This window comes from Microcebus murinus, chromosome 17 (assembly GCF_040939455.1).
Source record: "Microcebus murinus isolate Inina chromosome 17, M.murinus_Inina_mat1.0, whole genome shotgun sequence".
In the NCBI taxonomy this organism is placed as follows: Eukaryota; Metazoa; Chordata; class Mammalia; order Primates; family Cheirogaleidae; genus Microcebus; species Microcebus murinus.
Window position 1 is genome coordinate 33,292,994 of NC_134120.1, and position 17,822 is coordinate 33,310,815.

Genomic DNA, 17,822 nt, shown 5'->3' on the forward strand with positions numbered 1-17,822 from the left:
ATAGCAGAGGTAAAGGAGTAAGAGATTGGCAATAAAGATTAATGGTCCTGTAGTAAATGTCCTATGTAGTACTTAATGATTAAAGGGTAACAACAAAGCAAACAAAAGATATAAAGCAGAAGAAAAGTATGTTAAAAAATTCAGACACATTAAAAAGGGAAAAGCAATTAAGGAGGTGCTAAACCAAGCAGTGTGACTTAGGTAATTAGTGCTAGGTCATTGGCCTTATGATAAAGAGGGTTTCCAAAACCACTGCAGCACACCTTGCAAAGTTTATATCTCCCATTTAGTTGGGTGCCACAGCAAATGCCAATGCAATAACTTTGTCCTATACTGAAATCTGCATATACCAGCTCTGCAATGGGCAGAATGGCTTAAAGAGACAACTTTAGCTCCTTCAATGACCAGGTAGACCATAATTTTCCTAATAGCTCCATATTAGAATAAAAGCACAGAAAAATAGTCTTTTTCATGAGTAGAAAAGAAAGTTAATAGTCCCTGTAAATACCTTAAGATAAAAATTCTTTTAAAAAGATGAAAAAGTTTCTATTTTTTTTTTACTATAACAATACAACCTTCCTCAAAAAAAAAAAAAAAAAAAAGAAAAAAAAAACCCAAAGAAAAAAATAAAACCATGAGTGAAAACTGTTCCTGAAAACTTTGCAGAATTGTAACAGCTTTCTCCTGGTTAAATTGATTGGGATAGCAACATTATAAAATGACTATTAGGATTCATTGTGCACAACAGAAAGTGCTGAAATGTCAGCAGACTATATAGCAAAAAGTAATGGGTTCTGAACCCCTGTTAGTCAAAAATGATTTTGTTTCAAATTAGAAATTGATTTTTTTTGGACACAAGCCCGTTCCAGGCTTCCGGCTTCTATAGCTGGGCCCGAGAGAGATTAACCTCCACCACAGCAAGGGCTGGCCTGATGGTACCTTTCTCAAAGTGCCTTTTTCAATTGCTGCTTTCTATTGTTGCTGTGGTCTTAACCAGTAACACAAGTTATTTGTTCTTTTGCTATTACACCGTATTCTTCTCATTTTGCCATTTTATCTTAATGCTAACACACAACACAAATTTGTTGGCAAGTTAACAGAAGACTATGTTAAGCTTTGTGGTGTAAACACCACACCAATTTTGATTGGTTCCCCACTCTCCAAAGTGCAAAGAGGAAGAATAGAAGAAGCTGAAGTAAGAGTTTTCCACCTCTGAAAAACTACTAACAGAGAAAGCAAAGAAGATTCTATCTCACAGAGTAAAAGTCTCCTCAATTTCATTTTTGTTTTTGGTGGCAATGTCTAAAAAGCAGCTTCTAAGCTGTCCTACTGCAATGGAGGTCTGCATACACTTATGCCTTACATCAAACAAAATGTACTTTTGCTTTTGTTTCAAATTGTGGATAATCTGCCCGCTGAAGTTTGGACTAATTATCATCTCTCAATTATCTAGGAGGAGATTAAATAATTCTAGATTAATCATAATCAAAAGCATGACAGAGCTAGAATGGCAGTAGGGAGAGAGGTATACCTGTAAGATCTCATAAAGCACTGCCTAACTTTTAAGATTTTAATAAATGTGAGAATGGCTACAGAGATTATGAAAAGTTGAGTGCTTAACACCAGAGGTAGAAAGGTGTTAGCTCAGTGGACAAAAGAGGTAAATAAGAAGGAAATCAGGGTTACTGGCTGTGAGCAGGGAAAAAAGGTATCTGGGAAAGAGGTGTGAGCAGAAAGAGGCTCAGAGACCTTTCTGGCCCTGTTTCCTGCACATCTTTTCTGTATAATGAAGCTCAGACTCGCTCCATTCTCTTCCAAAGTCATTCATTTAAGGATGCCAGGATAGAATAAGCCAAACGCCACTCCAGGAATAACTAGGAAACATAATTAACTTTGTTTTACTTGATACTTCACATAGTTATTTATAATTGATTTGTTTTAAAAATCTACCATGTATACAATAGGAAGTATTACTGTTGCTTACAAGATTGCCGGGCAATGTATGCTTTAGACTTGGGAGGTTTTGTTTTAGCCACAATGTGGAGTTGTCTATGACCTCTCCTCCACACTCCCCTGTGACTCCATTCAACTGAGGATTAACTGTAGTCGGAAGGGTTTCCTTTTCCAGGAGAGATTTATGTTCAATAGCTTGTCCTCTTTACTCACTATGAACATTATTTGGTGTCTATGACCATATTTACTGCTGAATAATTCTTAAAGTTTGCTGCTTGCAAAAAGAGGGATAAGTTGGATATAGTTTCTCATACCAGTATTCTAAGAAAAATGAAGATGCATTCCACTGATCTAGCAGATGTGCTTACCTGTGACCTAGCAGGTACATGTCAGCTTGTAACATGTAACTCTTTCTCTGCATTGTAGAAAATCATCTGAAATTTACTGGCTAGAGGCCACCAACAACCACCTTCCCCCAACAGCTTCTCATTTTGCTACTACAGATGCTAAACTTACCTTTTGGGGATCTATATGTATCTTCCTTCTGACATGTACCCACGGCATCATCCATATGTGACTGAAACCCAACTATCTTCTTCTCCTTCCTATTCTCTCCACTGTTCGGGAAGTCTTGGTACTTTTTAATGGATGGTGATATTCCAAGCAGCCAGCCATTGCATTTTGACTTTAATAAACTAAAAGAACAAACATGAATGAACTGTAGAAAGCATAGAAGGGGATATACATCACAAAGACATTTAAATTCAGCATGAGTTGCAATGCAATTTGTGACAGTAAGAACTTTCTTTTTCCTATTTTTTTTTATTGCGGTGTAATTTAAATAATTTACTCAAGGTCTATTTTGTGTTCTACCAGAACAATTTTGGAGAAGAAATGGTCTTCATCTTCAAAAAGCTTACATTTGGAGTTGGCGAAATAAGACTCAAACTGATGAAACAGCTAATAAAGCCACAGAGAGTATGACTAAGAACCAGAATATCTACAGAAATAAAAAGTATGCTAAAACAAGACTTGCATATCTAAGATGTTTTCCAAGTACTAAAAATGAACATTAGGGATTAAAATATCACCAATGTACCTCAGAATGCATTTGTGTTTCTCATTTTCAATTGTTACTGTATTTACGAGTACCCAGAATATGTACGAAGTAGTGCAATAGCACATGTTTCCATTATGTAAGGACTCTGTCCTTCCATAATTTCGTTAAGAAGTCAATAAGGGAAACATGGAATAAAAGGCATTTTAATGAAAATGAATACATGTACATATGTGCTTTTTTTTTCTCTCTCTAATAAACTGTGCTCCCACCATTAGCACATTTCCTCTTATAACATTTTATTTTCTTAGGGAGAAATATTCAGAGGATGTGTTATCTCTCACTATTCCACCAGCCTGTTCCTTCTAATTTAAGTTCACCACAAACTCCTAACACTTTGGTTTTGTCTTCCTCATGCCCAGAAACAATGTGAAAATTAAAGTTAAGAAGACTGGGAAACCAATAGAGGCAGCTACTCAAAAAGTAAGATTGTAAAACTCATGATGTTTAAACTCCCTAGAAGCAGAGGGAATCTCTAGACAAGAATAAGTTGAATGGAGTATTACTAGGCCAATTATTATTCTAGGTGGCCCTTGATTATGATTCAAATTATATAAGCTTATATAAATATCACAGGTTTGTGTTGATTGGAATTTTTAGTAGTGTTTGCTCATATCATAATTTATTAATAAAAACCAAGAAATTAAATAGGTTCATGCTCAAAGTGACATAAAAAACCTAATATTTATATGGCTTTATATGGGCATAATAAAATATATTAAATTTTTTTTTTCTTTGAGACAGGGTCTCTTTCTGTTGCCCTGGGTAGAATATAGTGGCATCATCATACCTCACTGTAGCCTCAAACTCCTGGGCTCAAGGGATCCTCCTGCCTCAGCCTCCTAAATAGCTGAGACTACAGGCGTGCACCACCATGCCCAGCTAATATTTTCTATTTTTGGTAGAGATGGGGTCTCATTCTTGCTCAGAGCTGGTCTCGGACTTCTGAGCTTAAGCAATCCTCCCGCCTCAGCCTCCCAGAGTACTAGGATTATAAGCGTTAGCCACTGTGCCTAGCCCTGTTAAATTTTTTTTCTTTCCTTGTTTTCTTTTTTTAAAAAATTTTTATTAGAACACAGAGATTGTTTCCCTGTGCAGACCCACCAGTAGATGTACACCTTAGGTTATATAACTTCTACTCATGGGACAGCAAAATAAGGAGAATAAAAGCACCTCACTGTGGATGTTATATAAATTTACCTTAACCCAGAAGCCCCAAACCCATGCAAATTCAACAACTACATCTCTGCTTGTTCTTGCAGAAAAATTAATGTGACCATGACCACTGGCTTCCCAGAAATTCATTCATTCTCAGCTCAGCGGAACTCCTAACATCAGCTGATGCTGATTGTTCCCAATACTGATTGCTTTCTGCTTCTTACAGCATTTTACACACAGGGTTCTCTGACCTTTATTCAAAACCCCATCCTGGTAATCCTCCATCTCAACTGGGAACTTGGCTTCTGATTTTCCTAAAACAAAGATGACTATATAAAAAAAATTCTTCCTTCAATTATATTTATTTCCATAGTCACCCATCAATTATTTCCTCTCTTAATGTCTCAAAAGAAAATTATGCCTTTTATTTACACTCTTGATACCATCTTGACCCATGCCCTCTGTGACTATGGCCTGTCAAACATTTCTTTTTCTTATAACTTACAAACTCTTTCTCTTAATTGGATTCCTCCTGGGATTTCAAACAAGATCACACCTTCTATTAAAAACAAAAACCTAAACCTAAAACCAAAACCTCTTTCCTTAAATGGGAAAGTATAAAATACTCAGTGTCAGTGAGGGGTTGTGGAAAAGAGCACTTGAATACACTGTTGGAGGAACTGCAAGTTGGTGGCATCTTTTTGTGGATGATTTGTCAACACAAAATAAAAATGCACCTCCTTCCCAACAATTCTACTTTTAAGAATTTATCCTATGGAATTATATGAACAACAGCCTGAGAATATTTATCTAAAGATGGTCAGTGCAGAATTATTTGTAAGAGTGAAAAACTGAAGGCAAATATCATTCCAAAGGAGAATGAATAAATTACAGTACATATCCATCTTAAAAACATTATTCAGCCATTAAAAAGAATGAGGTAGTTCTTTATACTGATGTGGAGAAGCTTCATGACATGCTATTAAAATAACATAAAAGCAATTTGCAATAATAGCATTTATAATGTGATCTCATTTTTATAAAAACAAAAATATACTAAAATATTTTTAAAGTTCTAGATGGATAAATGACAAAATAGAAAGGAGAAGCAGAAATAGGGTGACTGAGGGGAGACTTTTATATTTTAATTTATATACCTCTGAATGTTTAAATTTCTTCCAATAGTCATGCATTTTGTAATTAAAAAACAAACAAAAAACTGTTACCATTTCCCTTCTATTACCATTTCTTTTCTCCTTCCCTTCTCTGCTAAAAATCTACAAAACTAACTTATTCTAAGGTACCTAATAGAAATACTTTTTAAAGAACAAATTAAAAGGCCCTTACTCTTTGAAACAGTCTTGCTTATTACTAGACCACCCCATAGCAATTGACTTCTTTCTTAAAACTTTTTCTCCCTTAGACTTCACAATACATTATCCTGATTGGTTTTCCAGTTTAAGGAGGCTTCTACTCAGATTCTTTTACTGGAACTCTGCTTTCTTCCCCTTAAATGCATACAGTCCAAAAGATTCTGTCCCTGTCCTTCTCTTCCTCCTTCGTATTTTCTTGGTGATCCTTGCCACCTTCAAATATGATTTCTATTTGCACTAATTCATAGTCCCACCAGCAGTATAAGAGTGTGCCTGTCTTTCCACATCCTCACCAGCGTTTGTTGTTTGGTTTTTCTTGATATAGGCCACCCCCAATATAATGAAATAAAAGGAGGAAAAAAAATATGATTTCTAAGCAGATTCCTCTAGGAACTGATGAAATATCTGATGAAAAGCTGTAAAGGGATATCTTGTCCTATATCCCAATCCAACTCAAGCTAAAGCAATACATAATATTCATCTTCAAACAACTTCCTCCATCTGTTTCCATTCTTATTTAATGATATCATCCTCCCAGTCACTCATGAAAAACCTCAGTTGTCTCAAATTCTGCTTTCCTTATTCCTATTCAATAAATTGCCAAATCAATCATTCATTTATATATTCATCAGATATTAACTGAGGACATATTTTATGGGCCTGATACGTGCTATGGAGCTAGGGTGGGCAAAAGAGGAAAAACAAACATTTATTGAATACTTGACATATGCTAGGTGCTGGGTATACAAACATGAGCGAGACCTGGTTCCTGTTCTTAAAGTGATTATAATGGTGGAAACAGATGTGGAAACAGAATTTTTAATACCATATGCTAAATACAGTAATTGAGGAATATATGGGGTGTTAAGGGAGCACAAAGGCAGGGCACCTAACTCTACCTGCATAACAGAAGGGAGATTCCTGAAGCATTCAAACTAAATCTTGGAGGAAAAGCAGGGGATAAAGAAAAATGGAAGGATGTTATAGGTGGAAGAAAACAGTATTAGCAAATATAGTAAACAAGTAAAACTTCACCACATATTTTTGGCAAGATAGATAATTTGGTATTATAATAGCATCAAGTCTGGGGTACGTGGTAGGAAGAAACAGAGGTGAAGCAGGTGAGATAGGGGCAGGTCAGACCATGAAAGGTTGGCATCATTTAGAGAATGGACTGCAAGAAACTGGATGGATTGGAAGGATGCTGAAACAGCTCTGGTGAGAGATAAGGGTCTGAAATAGAGAAGCAGCAGTAGAAATGGAAAGCAAGACACAGTTTTAAAAAAATTCTACGATTTAAAATCGGCAGAACTTGATGTGGAAAGTGAGAGAGAAAAAAGTCAAGAATGATTGCCAGAATTTGGGGTGGTTAAGCAATACAGAGGAGATTTAGGGGAGGGTGGAACAAATTAAATGTAGTTTGAGGTGCTTATGGAACACTGAGAAGATATTTCAAGAAAGCAACTTGATCAATAACTGTAGCTTTCTGCTAGTTGGTTGATTGAGTTTAAGAGTGGTAAGGTTGAGAGAGACAGAATTGAGGATGTATATGCTATGATTTCAATTTTCTTGGTGAAGGAGGAGATAAATGCATTCCAGAGAGTGAGAGAAATGAGTATTGAGGAGACAGGCAATGGTTTTAAGTATGTATTGAGGGAACTCAAACTAGAAATGACAAGGAAAGGACTGTTCTGAAATGCTCAGGGCCTAACAGAATTAGAAATCCTAAATTTGTAGCATGGCTTAGGTGCACAGATGTCAAAGCAGAGAAAGTAGCCGGAGAGCTTGATTTAGGGTTTGGATTTCATTGGGAAGGTGCAGCAGCATGGAGGTCATGGGGAATGAGTATACTGATAAGGAGTGGGTTAGGTCAACCATTCTGTCCGGGATATATCCACAGAAGAAATTAGAGCAATAGGGACTGAAAGACCGGCAGAAAAATGAGGAGAAAAGAAAGATTTATATATTTCCTTAAGGTAAAATAAAAATAAAATAATACAAAACAACAACAAAACAAATAGAAAAATTCCTGTGGGACATGTGAGAAGATGAACAAGCTGAAGAAGAAGGATATCAGAGTCAATGATTTTTGTGATGAAATCCCCGTGGAGGAGAGCAAGGTGTGGGTGTGCCATGGATGGTGTATATGGAGTGAAGTGAGGAAGGCAAAAACTTTTTAGCTATGGCAATGGATAGATTAACTACATGGATGGTTGGAATCTCACAGAATGACCATAGGAGGTGTAGGGGACAAAGTAACTTTGAGCAGGATGTCAAAGTCCTGGTGAGATAATGCTGAAAGCAAAAGATGGAAAAGGAAGGATGGACTGTAGTAAAACTGGATATATATTTAGATTCACATAAAGAAAAGGTTTGCAAGAAAAATGCTGGCACTCTGTCTCTGTTGTTTATCACATGTGACAGAAAGAATGGCCTCTGTTAGAAGTAGTGTTCTCAGAAAAGATGCTGCTTTTAGGAAGTGATTCAAAGCCTGGCCACACATTTAAGTAATGTGGGAAATTTTTAATAAGAGTGATAGACTGAGTCACACGCACTTGAAGACATTGAATTAACTAGTCTGGACCTCCCACAGTTGTTAGGATTACAGGTGTGAGCCATAGTGTCCAGCCTGTCCAATATCTGAACCAGCCCTGGAACCAGCCATTTCTTCAAGGAGACCTGGTACCTTTTATTGAAAAAAAGGAAAAAGCTATTGGATTACCATAGCTCCCAAGTCCTTACTGTGGACAGAGCAAGAGAACATATGTATATCTATATATATGCATTTCTATATCTTGGTATGTATATTGAAAACCATGAGTTTATACTAATATCTTCAATTTCATCTCCAAACCAACAGTATTCATTTTAGTTTTCTCCCTTTCCATATATATAACTCCCTTCTCCAACAGTGAAAAAATTTCCTGTCATTTTCCTTTATAATTACTTACCTTCTGTATGAAAACAATATTCCCCATCACCACAGCCACTCATCCTTTACCAGCCCACCCCTCTTACGCCACACTGCCCTGGCCTGCTTCTCCCACACACTTCTATATGGATACTGCGGGAGACCAGAATATTCCACCCCCAAATGTAAAGGATTGTTGAGCTAAGGACAATTAAGAAGAAGCAAATGCAGGAGAGCTTTCTGTCCGCCCTCTATTTGCCTCAAAGCAGGACACAGATAAAGACACAAGGTATCCTGACCCCCTTCTACTAGGGAGAACAAAGGTTAACCACTGAAGACAACTCGAGACCCTTGTCATCTGGAGATGATACCAAAGGAATCTACATTAACACGCTTTACTAACTAGCTTTTATCTGTCATTTATCCGCCTTTCTGCAAACTGCTGCCTTTAGAGACTCAAAGTCCTTTTCCTTTATCTTGTCACTTCTCTAAAATTTTACCATTCTTTGTTGAGGATGCTATATGAGCTAGAATTCAAAGCCACCTCTTTGAGAAGTACTCATTCCCTGAGTGTCACCTATGTATATATGAAATATACATATTAACAAATTTATGTTTACAGTTTTTCTCTTGTTAATATGGCATTTGTTATAGAGGTCCATTTCAACTAAGAACCTATGGGGGTTGGAGAAAAATTCTTCTTCCCCTACAGGTGCCCTACCCATCCCTGACTGGGCTACCCTGGCTGTAAAGGTAGCCTTCCTCATCACTCTTGGTGATGAGGAAGATCTATACAGGGCCAAGCTCTACATGGATACCCTTCCCCTCATTCTGCTCAAGCTCTAACACCAAATACCTGTATATTCCCCACTGTGCACAAGCTCTGATACTCAATGCCAAGCTGCCCTCCTCTGTGAATGCCCTTCTCACACTACTCAGGCTCTAGCACCTCAAGATCAAATTAATTTTTGGCTAAGATGTGAAGTGGGGATCAGGGTTCACCACCCCCACATCTGAATCTAGTATATCCAGCATTATTTGTTGAAAAGACTTTCTTTTTTCCACTAACTCACCTGGCACCACTGTCAGAAGCAGTCGAGCATATAAATGCATGGATCTGTTTCTGGTATCTGCTCTTCTACATTGATCTATTTATCTTAATATGAATACCAACTTGTATTGATTATATAACTTTAATTTACATATCTGAAATTAGGTAGCATAAATCCTTCAATTTATTCCAGAATAACAAAGATTACCATTGCTATTCTAGGCCCTTCAAATTTCCATATAAATTTCAGAATAAGTTTCCCAAGTTCTATAAAACAATATGTTGGTATTTTGACTGAAATTGCATTGAATCTAAGCTTCAATTTGAAAAAAAAAAGGATATTTATAACAATATTGAGTTATACAAGAGCACATCTTTCTTTCGATTTATTTAAGTTTCCTCAAATTTGTCTGAGCAGTATTTTGTATTTATCAATGTTGAGATTTTTTACATCTTTTGCTAAATTTATTCCTAAGTATTTGATGGCTTTGATGCTACTATAAATGCCTGCCTTCTTTTATTTTATATGCTAATTAATGTTATTATATAGAAATAAAATTTATTTTTATACATTGAACTTGTATGCTGTTATTGTGTTAAATTCACTTAATAATTCTAGTACTTGTCTCTACAGGTTCCTTAGGATTTTTCCATATAGATAATCATGTTATCTGAGAATAAATACAGTTTTAATTACTTCTCAATATTTTTCATGCTTGATCAGCCTAGCTAGAACCTCCCACACAATGCTGAATAGAAGTGGTAGGAATGGACATCCTTACCTTGTTCCTGAAAGTATTTACCATTAAAGATATGTATAATATCTTTGCTGATACTCTATCAAATTTCTAGTTTGCTGAGAGGTTTTTTTTGTTTTCCTTATAATGAAAGTACTGAATGAGTCATGTCAAATGCTTTTTATGCATCTGGTTGAGATGAAGTTTTTCTTTTTTTATATATCTTTTTTATTCTGTTAATATGGCCAAATACATAGATTGATTTTCAAATGTTAAGCCAACTTTGCATTCCTGGAATAAACCTTATTTAGTCAAGCTGTAGTATGCTTTTTTTTTTATATACCTGGACGTAATTTACAAATGTTCTGTTACAGATTTTTTTTTTTTGTATTTATGTTCATGAGGAGGATTGGCCTGTCATTTTCTTTTCTTCTAATCCTTTTACCTGGTTTGGGCCTCGTAAAAGAAGTTGGAAAACGTTCTTCTTCCAACTTCTTGTCCAACTAGTTCTCAAGTGTGGTAGAAGAGAATTTTGTCACACAAAGGCATATAGCAATGTCTGCAATGGTTTTTGATTGTCACATTGGGGGTTGCTATTGGGATCTAATGAGTAGAGGATAGGGGTGCTGCTAAACATCCTAAAATGCACAGGACAACAAATAATTATCTGGTTGAAGTATCAATAGTACCAAAGCTGAAAAACCCTGCTCTAGTCTCTGAAATAATTTGTGTACGATGGATATTATTTATTCTTTAGATGTTGGGTAGAATTTACAAGCGAAGTCTGAATGGGCCTGTAGTTTTGCTTATGGAAAGATTTTAAATTATAAATTAAATTTCTTTAATAGATATAAGGCTATTCAGATTTTGTACTTTTTTGCATCAGTTTTTGTATATTATTGATTTCAAAGAATTGATATAAGTTGTCAAAAGTACTTGTAAAAATATTGTCCACATTTCTTAATCACTTAAAAAATATCATTCTAATATTGGCAATTCGTTTTTCTTCTCATAGTAGGTTGATAATCTTGAAAAGGATTATTAATTTTATTTACATTTTCAAAGAATCAACTTTTTGCTTTGTTGCTTTTATCTACTGTTTGTTTTCTTTTACATTGCAAGACTTACCAAAGAGTAGCTGCTCAAGGTTGAAAGCAAAATAGAAATATAGTCATGCATTGCATAACAATGTTTCAGTCAATGACCGACCTCACATATTACTGTGGTCCCATACAACTATAATACTATATTTTTACTGTACCCTTTCTATGTTTAGAAATACAGAATATTTACCATAGTGTTACAGCTACCTACAGTATTCAGTACAATAACATGCTGTACAGGTTTGTAGCCTAGGAGCAATAGGCTATATCATAGAGCCTAGGTGTGTAATAGGCTATACTATCTAGGTTTGTGTAAGTACCCTCTATGATGTCTGCACAATGATGATTGCCTAACACCACATTTCTTAGAATATATCTCGATCGTTAAGCAACACCTGACCATACAGAACGACTACAAATTGGGCAATCCCAGGAGAAACTTAAGTTCGGACACAGAATGGAGAGATAACATTAATGTCCTGGACTTCAGGTGAAACACTACAAAGTCCATATCCTAGAAAAAGGCATACTATAAACCTTCTATAATGAAGACTAAACTCAAGCTTTAACAAAATACAGAAAGAAGAAAGAATTTGGAAATTGAGTCTCACTAATTTCATGGGGCTTGGAAAACACCTTGGGCTTTCCAGAGATCTGCCCTAAGCATAAAACCAAACCTACCTAAGTTCAAGGTGACTAGCTGGTAATTAAATTGTTGATGATAGCAAAAATCAATACTCTTCAGAGAAATGAAAATACAATCCACATCTCTAAATGTATCATCCATAATATTTAGGATATCATACGAATTACCAGACATGAAAAGAAAGAAAATGTGACCCAAAGTCAAGGAAAAAAATCAGTCAATTAAAATCAACCAAAAGATAGCCCAGATATTGAACTTGGCAGATAAGAACTTTATTTAAATTTGCTATTAAAAATATGTTGGTGGACACTGTCTTAGTTTATTTTGTGTTGTTACAATGGAATATGTGAGGATAGGTAATTTATAAACAGAAAAGGTTTATTTGGCTCATCATTTTGGTGGTCGGAAAGTCCAAAATTGGGCACTGGAATCTGGTGAGGGCCTCAGGCTGCCTTCACTCAAGGTGGAAAGAGCTGTCTTGTGCAGAGATCACATGAAAAAGGGGGGAAAGAGAGAAGGAGGAAGTGTCAGGCTTTTTTAAACAACCAGTTCTCAGAGGAACTAATAAGAGTGAGAACTCACCCCCAGTGGAAGGCAATAATCTGTTCGGGAGAGATTCATCTCATGACCCAAAGACCTCCCATCAGGCTCCAAATCCAATTTTGGGGATCAATTTCAACATGAGGTTTGAAGGGGACAAACATCCAAATCCAACCAGACATAAAGGAAAATATGGTCTTAATGAGTGAATACATAGGCAGATGGAAGTTCTAGGACTGAAAATTACAATGAATGAAACAAAAATTGAAAAATGCAGATAAAAGAACAAAGGGGAAGTAAATTCTATGACAGAGTCAATAGAAATGATTTAATTTGAAGACCAGAGATAGAAAAAGGCAAAGAAAAATGACCAAAGTCTCAGGGATCTTACAGACAATATTAAGCTATCTAACAAATATAACTGAAATACCAGAGGAAAAGAGACTGACAATGGGATTAAAAACATTGAAGAAATACATCTTAAAGAAATAATGGTAGAGTATTTCCCAAATTTGATAAAAAACTTTGACCTGTAGATCACAGTCAAACTGTTGAACACCAAAGATAAAGAAAATTTTGGAAATAACCAGAGAAAAATGTCAATTACACACAGAAGAATGATGCTATTAAGGGCAGTTAACATCTCATTAGAACAATGATGGCCAGAAGACAGTGGGGCAGCATCTTTAAAGCACTGAAAGGAAAAAAAACAGAACCTGTCATCACAAAATTCTACATCTGGGATGTATGGATTAATATATATCACAATAATATCACAAGGAGTGGGGAGAAAAATATACAATAAGAAAGGCCTTACATTCTAGAAACAAAATTGCACAGTGTTAGCACTACATAGAAAGTGATATGTTAGGAAGTATATTGTAATCTCTATAGAAATCACTTAAGGAAATACAAAATGTATAGCTAATAAGATAATAGAAGAATTGTAAGAGAAAATTGAAATAACATTTTTTTTACCCTTCCCTTGTCCCCAGAAAAAGAGCAGAAAAGGAGAAACAGAGGAACAAAAAATAGATAAATTAATAGAAAGGAGGGGCAAAATGGCAGGCCTAAATCAAACAGTATCAATAATTAAGTTACATTTAAATGGATTAAACACTCAAATTAAATAGAATAGATTTTTAGAGTAGGGAAAAATATAGGACAGAGCCATATGTTGTTTATAAGAGTCACACTTAAGAAAAAGAGCATTACAAGAGATAAAGAGAAATATTTCATCATGATAAAAAAGGCAAATGATCAGACAGACACAATCATAAATATATATGTACCTAAAACAGAGCTTCAAAATACATGTATCAACACTGACAAGACTGAAGGAAAAAGTAGAGAAATTCAAATCATACCTGAAGAACTTAATATTCCTTTTTATCAGTTGATAGTAAAAAAAGACAAAAATTCAGTAGGCTACATGATTTGAACAACATTTAATCAATTTTATCTAATTGACATGTACAGAATACTGTACTTTACAGCAGAATATACATTTTTAAAAGTACACATAGACTATTGACTGAGATAGATCATACATTGGGCCATAAAATAAATTTCAATACATTTCAAAAGAACGGAAGCATATAGAATATGTAATCTGACCACAATGGAGTTAAACTAAAAATAAATAATAAAATATCTAAAAACATCTCCTAAGTATTTTGCAATTATTTAACACCATTCTAAATAACCCATAGGTTAAAAAAATCATAAGAGAAACTAGTAAATATTTTTAAATGAATGATAATAAAATACAACATATCAAAATTTGAGGGATAATGAATCCATGCTTAGAGGGAAAATAACTTCAATGTCTATATTAGAAAACAAGAAAAGTTTACGAACCAGTTATATAATACTTTAATGAAGTTAGAAAAGGAATAACAAACTAGATACAAAGTAAGGAGAAGGAAGGAACTAGTAATGAGTAGAAATCCATAAAAGAGACAAATAATAAAACCACAAAGAAACACAAAATTGGCCTCCTTAAAAGATGAATAAAATTGATAAACCCTTACACCAAGATAAATTAAGAAAAAGAGAAAACTCAGATTAAAAATATTATATTAGGAATCAGAGATGGTATATCATTATAAAGCCTACCGATAGTAAAACTATATTAAGGATATGCCATGAACAACTTTATGCCACTATATTGAATAACTTAGATGAAATGAAATGCACCCATTTCTTGAAAAATATAATTTGTCAAAACTGACTCAAGAAGAAACAGAAAATATGAATAGCCTTGTATCTATTACAGAAATTGAATTCATGATCAAAGATGTTCCCTTAAAGAAAACCACCCAGATAGCTTTACTCGTAAATTCTATCACATGTAAGAAAGAAATATCACCAATCGTACACAAGCTCTTTCAGTACATAGAAAAAGAGAGAACAGTTTTCAGCATATTTTGTTACTGAGCAATACTAAAACTTAAGGTATTACAATAAAATAATATTATGAAGTAGTATCCCTCATGAACATAAGACACAGAAACCTCAACAAAATATTAGCAAACCATTGTCAGCAATATGCAAAATGGTACTACATCATGGCCAAGTAAGTATATTTGCAACATTGACTTAACATTCAAAAATAAATCCAGGTTAAAAGAATAATAGTAATAGTAGTCCACATTAAAAGAATAAAAGAGAAAAACCATATGATTATATCAATAAATAAAGAAAAAGTACTGACAAAATTTCAATAGAAACTCTCAGCAAACTTGAAATAAAAGGGAACTTATTTCAATTTTATAGAAGGCATCTACCAAAAACCTATATTTAACATTGTACTTATTAGTAAATTATTGAATGCCTTTTCCTTAAGACAGAGAACAACATAAGAATATCTTCTTTAACCACTTCTATCCTATATTGTATCAAAAGTCTCAGATAATGAAATAAGGCAAAAAAAAAAAAAGGAAACAAAAGGTATAAAGCTTGGGAAGGCATCAATAAAGCTGTTATTAATAGATACTGTTATTGTGAACTTGAATCGCTTAAAGAATCTACTAAAAAATTTTAAAAACTGGCTGGGCGTGGTGGCTCACGCCTGTAATCCTAGCACTCTGGGAGGCCGAGGCAGGCAGATTGCTCGAGGTCAGGAGTTCAAAACCAGCCTGAGCAAGAGCGAGACCCCGTCTCTACTGTAAATAGAAATAAATTAATTGGCCAACTAATACATATAGAAAAAAAATAGCCAGGCATGGTGGTGCATGACTGTAGTCCCAGCTACTCAGGAGGCTGAGGCAGCAGGATCGCTTGAGCCCAGGAGTTTGAGGTTGCTGTGAGCGAGGCTGATGCCATGGCACTCACTCTAGCCTGGCCAACAAAGCGAGACTCTGTCTCAAAAAAAAAAAAAAAAAAAATTAAAAACTGTTAGAATATGTGCATTTAGCAAATTACAGTAAGGTAAGTATTCAAAAGCCAATATTCTTCCTATACACCATTATTATTAAATTCAAAGAAAGATGTGTAAGACTGTTACACTGAAAGCTACATGGCATTCCTGAGTTAAATTTAAAAAGATCTAAATAAATATAGAGATGTAACATTCTAACAGATTGGAAAACTATTATTTTTAGGATATTCATTCTTCCTTAATTGATGAAATACTAATTCCATTTCCTTAATAAAAATTGATAAACTGAATCTAAAATGTAAAGAACCTAGAATAGCAAAAAGGATTTTTAATTAAAAAACAAAGTTGGAAGATTTATTGTACCTGATTCCACAATTCAGGTACTATAAAGTTAACTTTAACTATAAAGTTAAAGTAATCCAGACTGTGTGGCATTGACATAAGAATGGACAAATAGATCAATGAAACAGAAGTACATAAATTTGTATGTGGGATGTGTGTGCATACATATTCAGTTGCCTTTTGAAAATGCATCAGGCAATTCAATGAAGTAAAAATAGTTTTTTTTCAACAAATCACTGGATATCTGTATGAAAAAACAATGAATCTTGAGCCCTACTTCTTACCACACACAAAAAATGTATTCAAAATAGATCACAGACTTTCATGTAAAAACTATACAACTTCTATAGGAAAATACAGGAGAGTATCTTTCTAACCTTCAACAATATTAAAAACTGCCCTTCAAAAACACCATTAAAAAAATAACAAGGTAAGTCACATACTGGGGGAAAATATTCACAATCCTTGTATCTGATGAAGGTGTTGTATTCAAAATACACAAAGGACTCTATGTTCAATAATTGCATTGTTTACCCAGTTAAAGCTGGTTAAAAGACTTAAACAAATACTTCACAAAAAAGATATATGAATGGCCAATAAACAACATTAAAAGATGTTCATCATCATAAGTTATTAGAGAACTGCATATTAAAACCACAATGAGATGCCATTCTACATCCAGTAAAATGGTTAAAATTAAAGTGTAATAATACCAAGCCTTAGCAATGAGATAGAAAAAGTGAACCCTAGATACTTTACTGGTGAAATTGATATACAGCTTTGGAAAACAGTTTGGCAGTTTCATGTGTTCATGTATAGTTAAAAATAAAGTTACAATATGATAGTAATTCTACTCCTAGATATTTACTTAAAAGAAAGAAAACACGTCTACTTAACACTTATATGCAAATGCTTATTGGAACTCAGTTTTTTAATTTTTGTTTTGCCAAAATCTGAAAACAATCCTCATGTCCATCAACAGATGAATTGATAAACAAGTTGTGGTATACTTAAATGATGAATTACAACCAAGGAACATGCTGCATGTTCCATATTACTGAAACATGCAGCAATATGGATGTATCTCCAAAGCATTATGGTGAATAAAAGATGTCGGACATATTCATATTGCATGATTCCATTTATATGAAGATTTAGAACATGAAAAACTAAGTGATAGAAATCAGATCCTTGTTTGCATGGCATGGGACTTGTGAAGGAACTTACCGAAAAGTGGCACAAAGTACTTTTTTGGGGTGATGGATACTTTCTATATTGATTGGGGGGTTAATTAGAGCTTATATTCATTTGTTAAAACACATCAAACTTGATATGTGCATTTTACTGAATGTAAATTATATGTCAATAAGGTTGGTTAAAAATAAAGTTGAAGGCAAGAGCATAAAATATTTCACCAAAGAAATTCCGAATATATTCTGATGTATCAAAATTAATAACTATATAAGTTATTTCCCAGACTACACAGACCAAGCTACCACACTGAAGAAA

General features: G+C 34.4%; 1 protein-coding gene across 2 annotated transcripts in view; it reads right to left on the reverse strand.

The window, feature by feature from the left end:
* KIAA1328 (KIAA1328 ortholog) overlaps window positions 1–17,822 on the reverse strand; it is a 261,285-nt gene that overhangs the window by 48,674 nt on the left and 194,789 nt on the right. For both annotated transcript variants that reach the window (XM_012751793.3, XM_075993497.1), the window contains exon 9: window positions 2,470–2,648. In XM_012751793.3, the coding sequence (XP_012607247.3) occupies window positions 2,470–2,648 (179 nt within the window). The remainder of the gene's footprint in view (window positions 1–2,469; window positions 2,649–17,822) is intronic.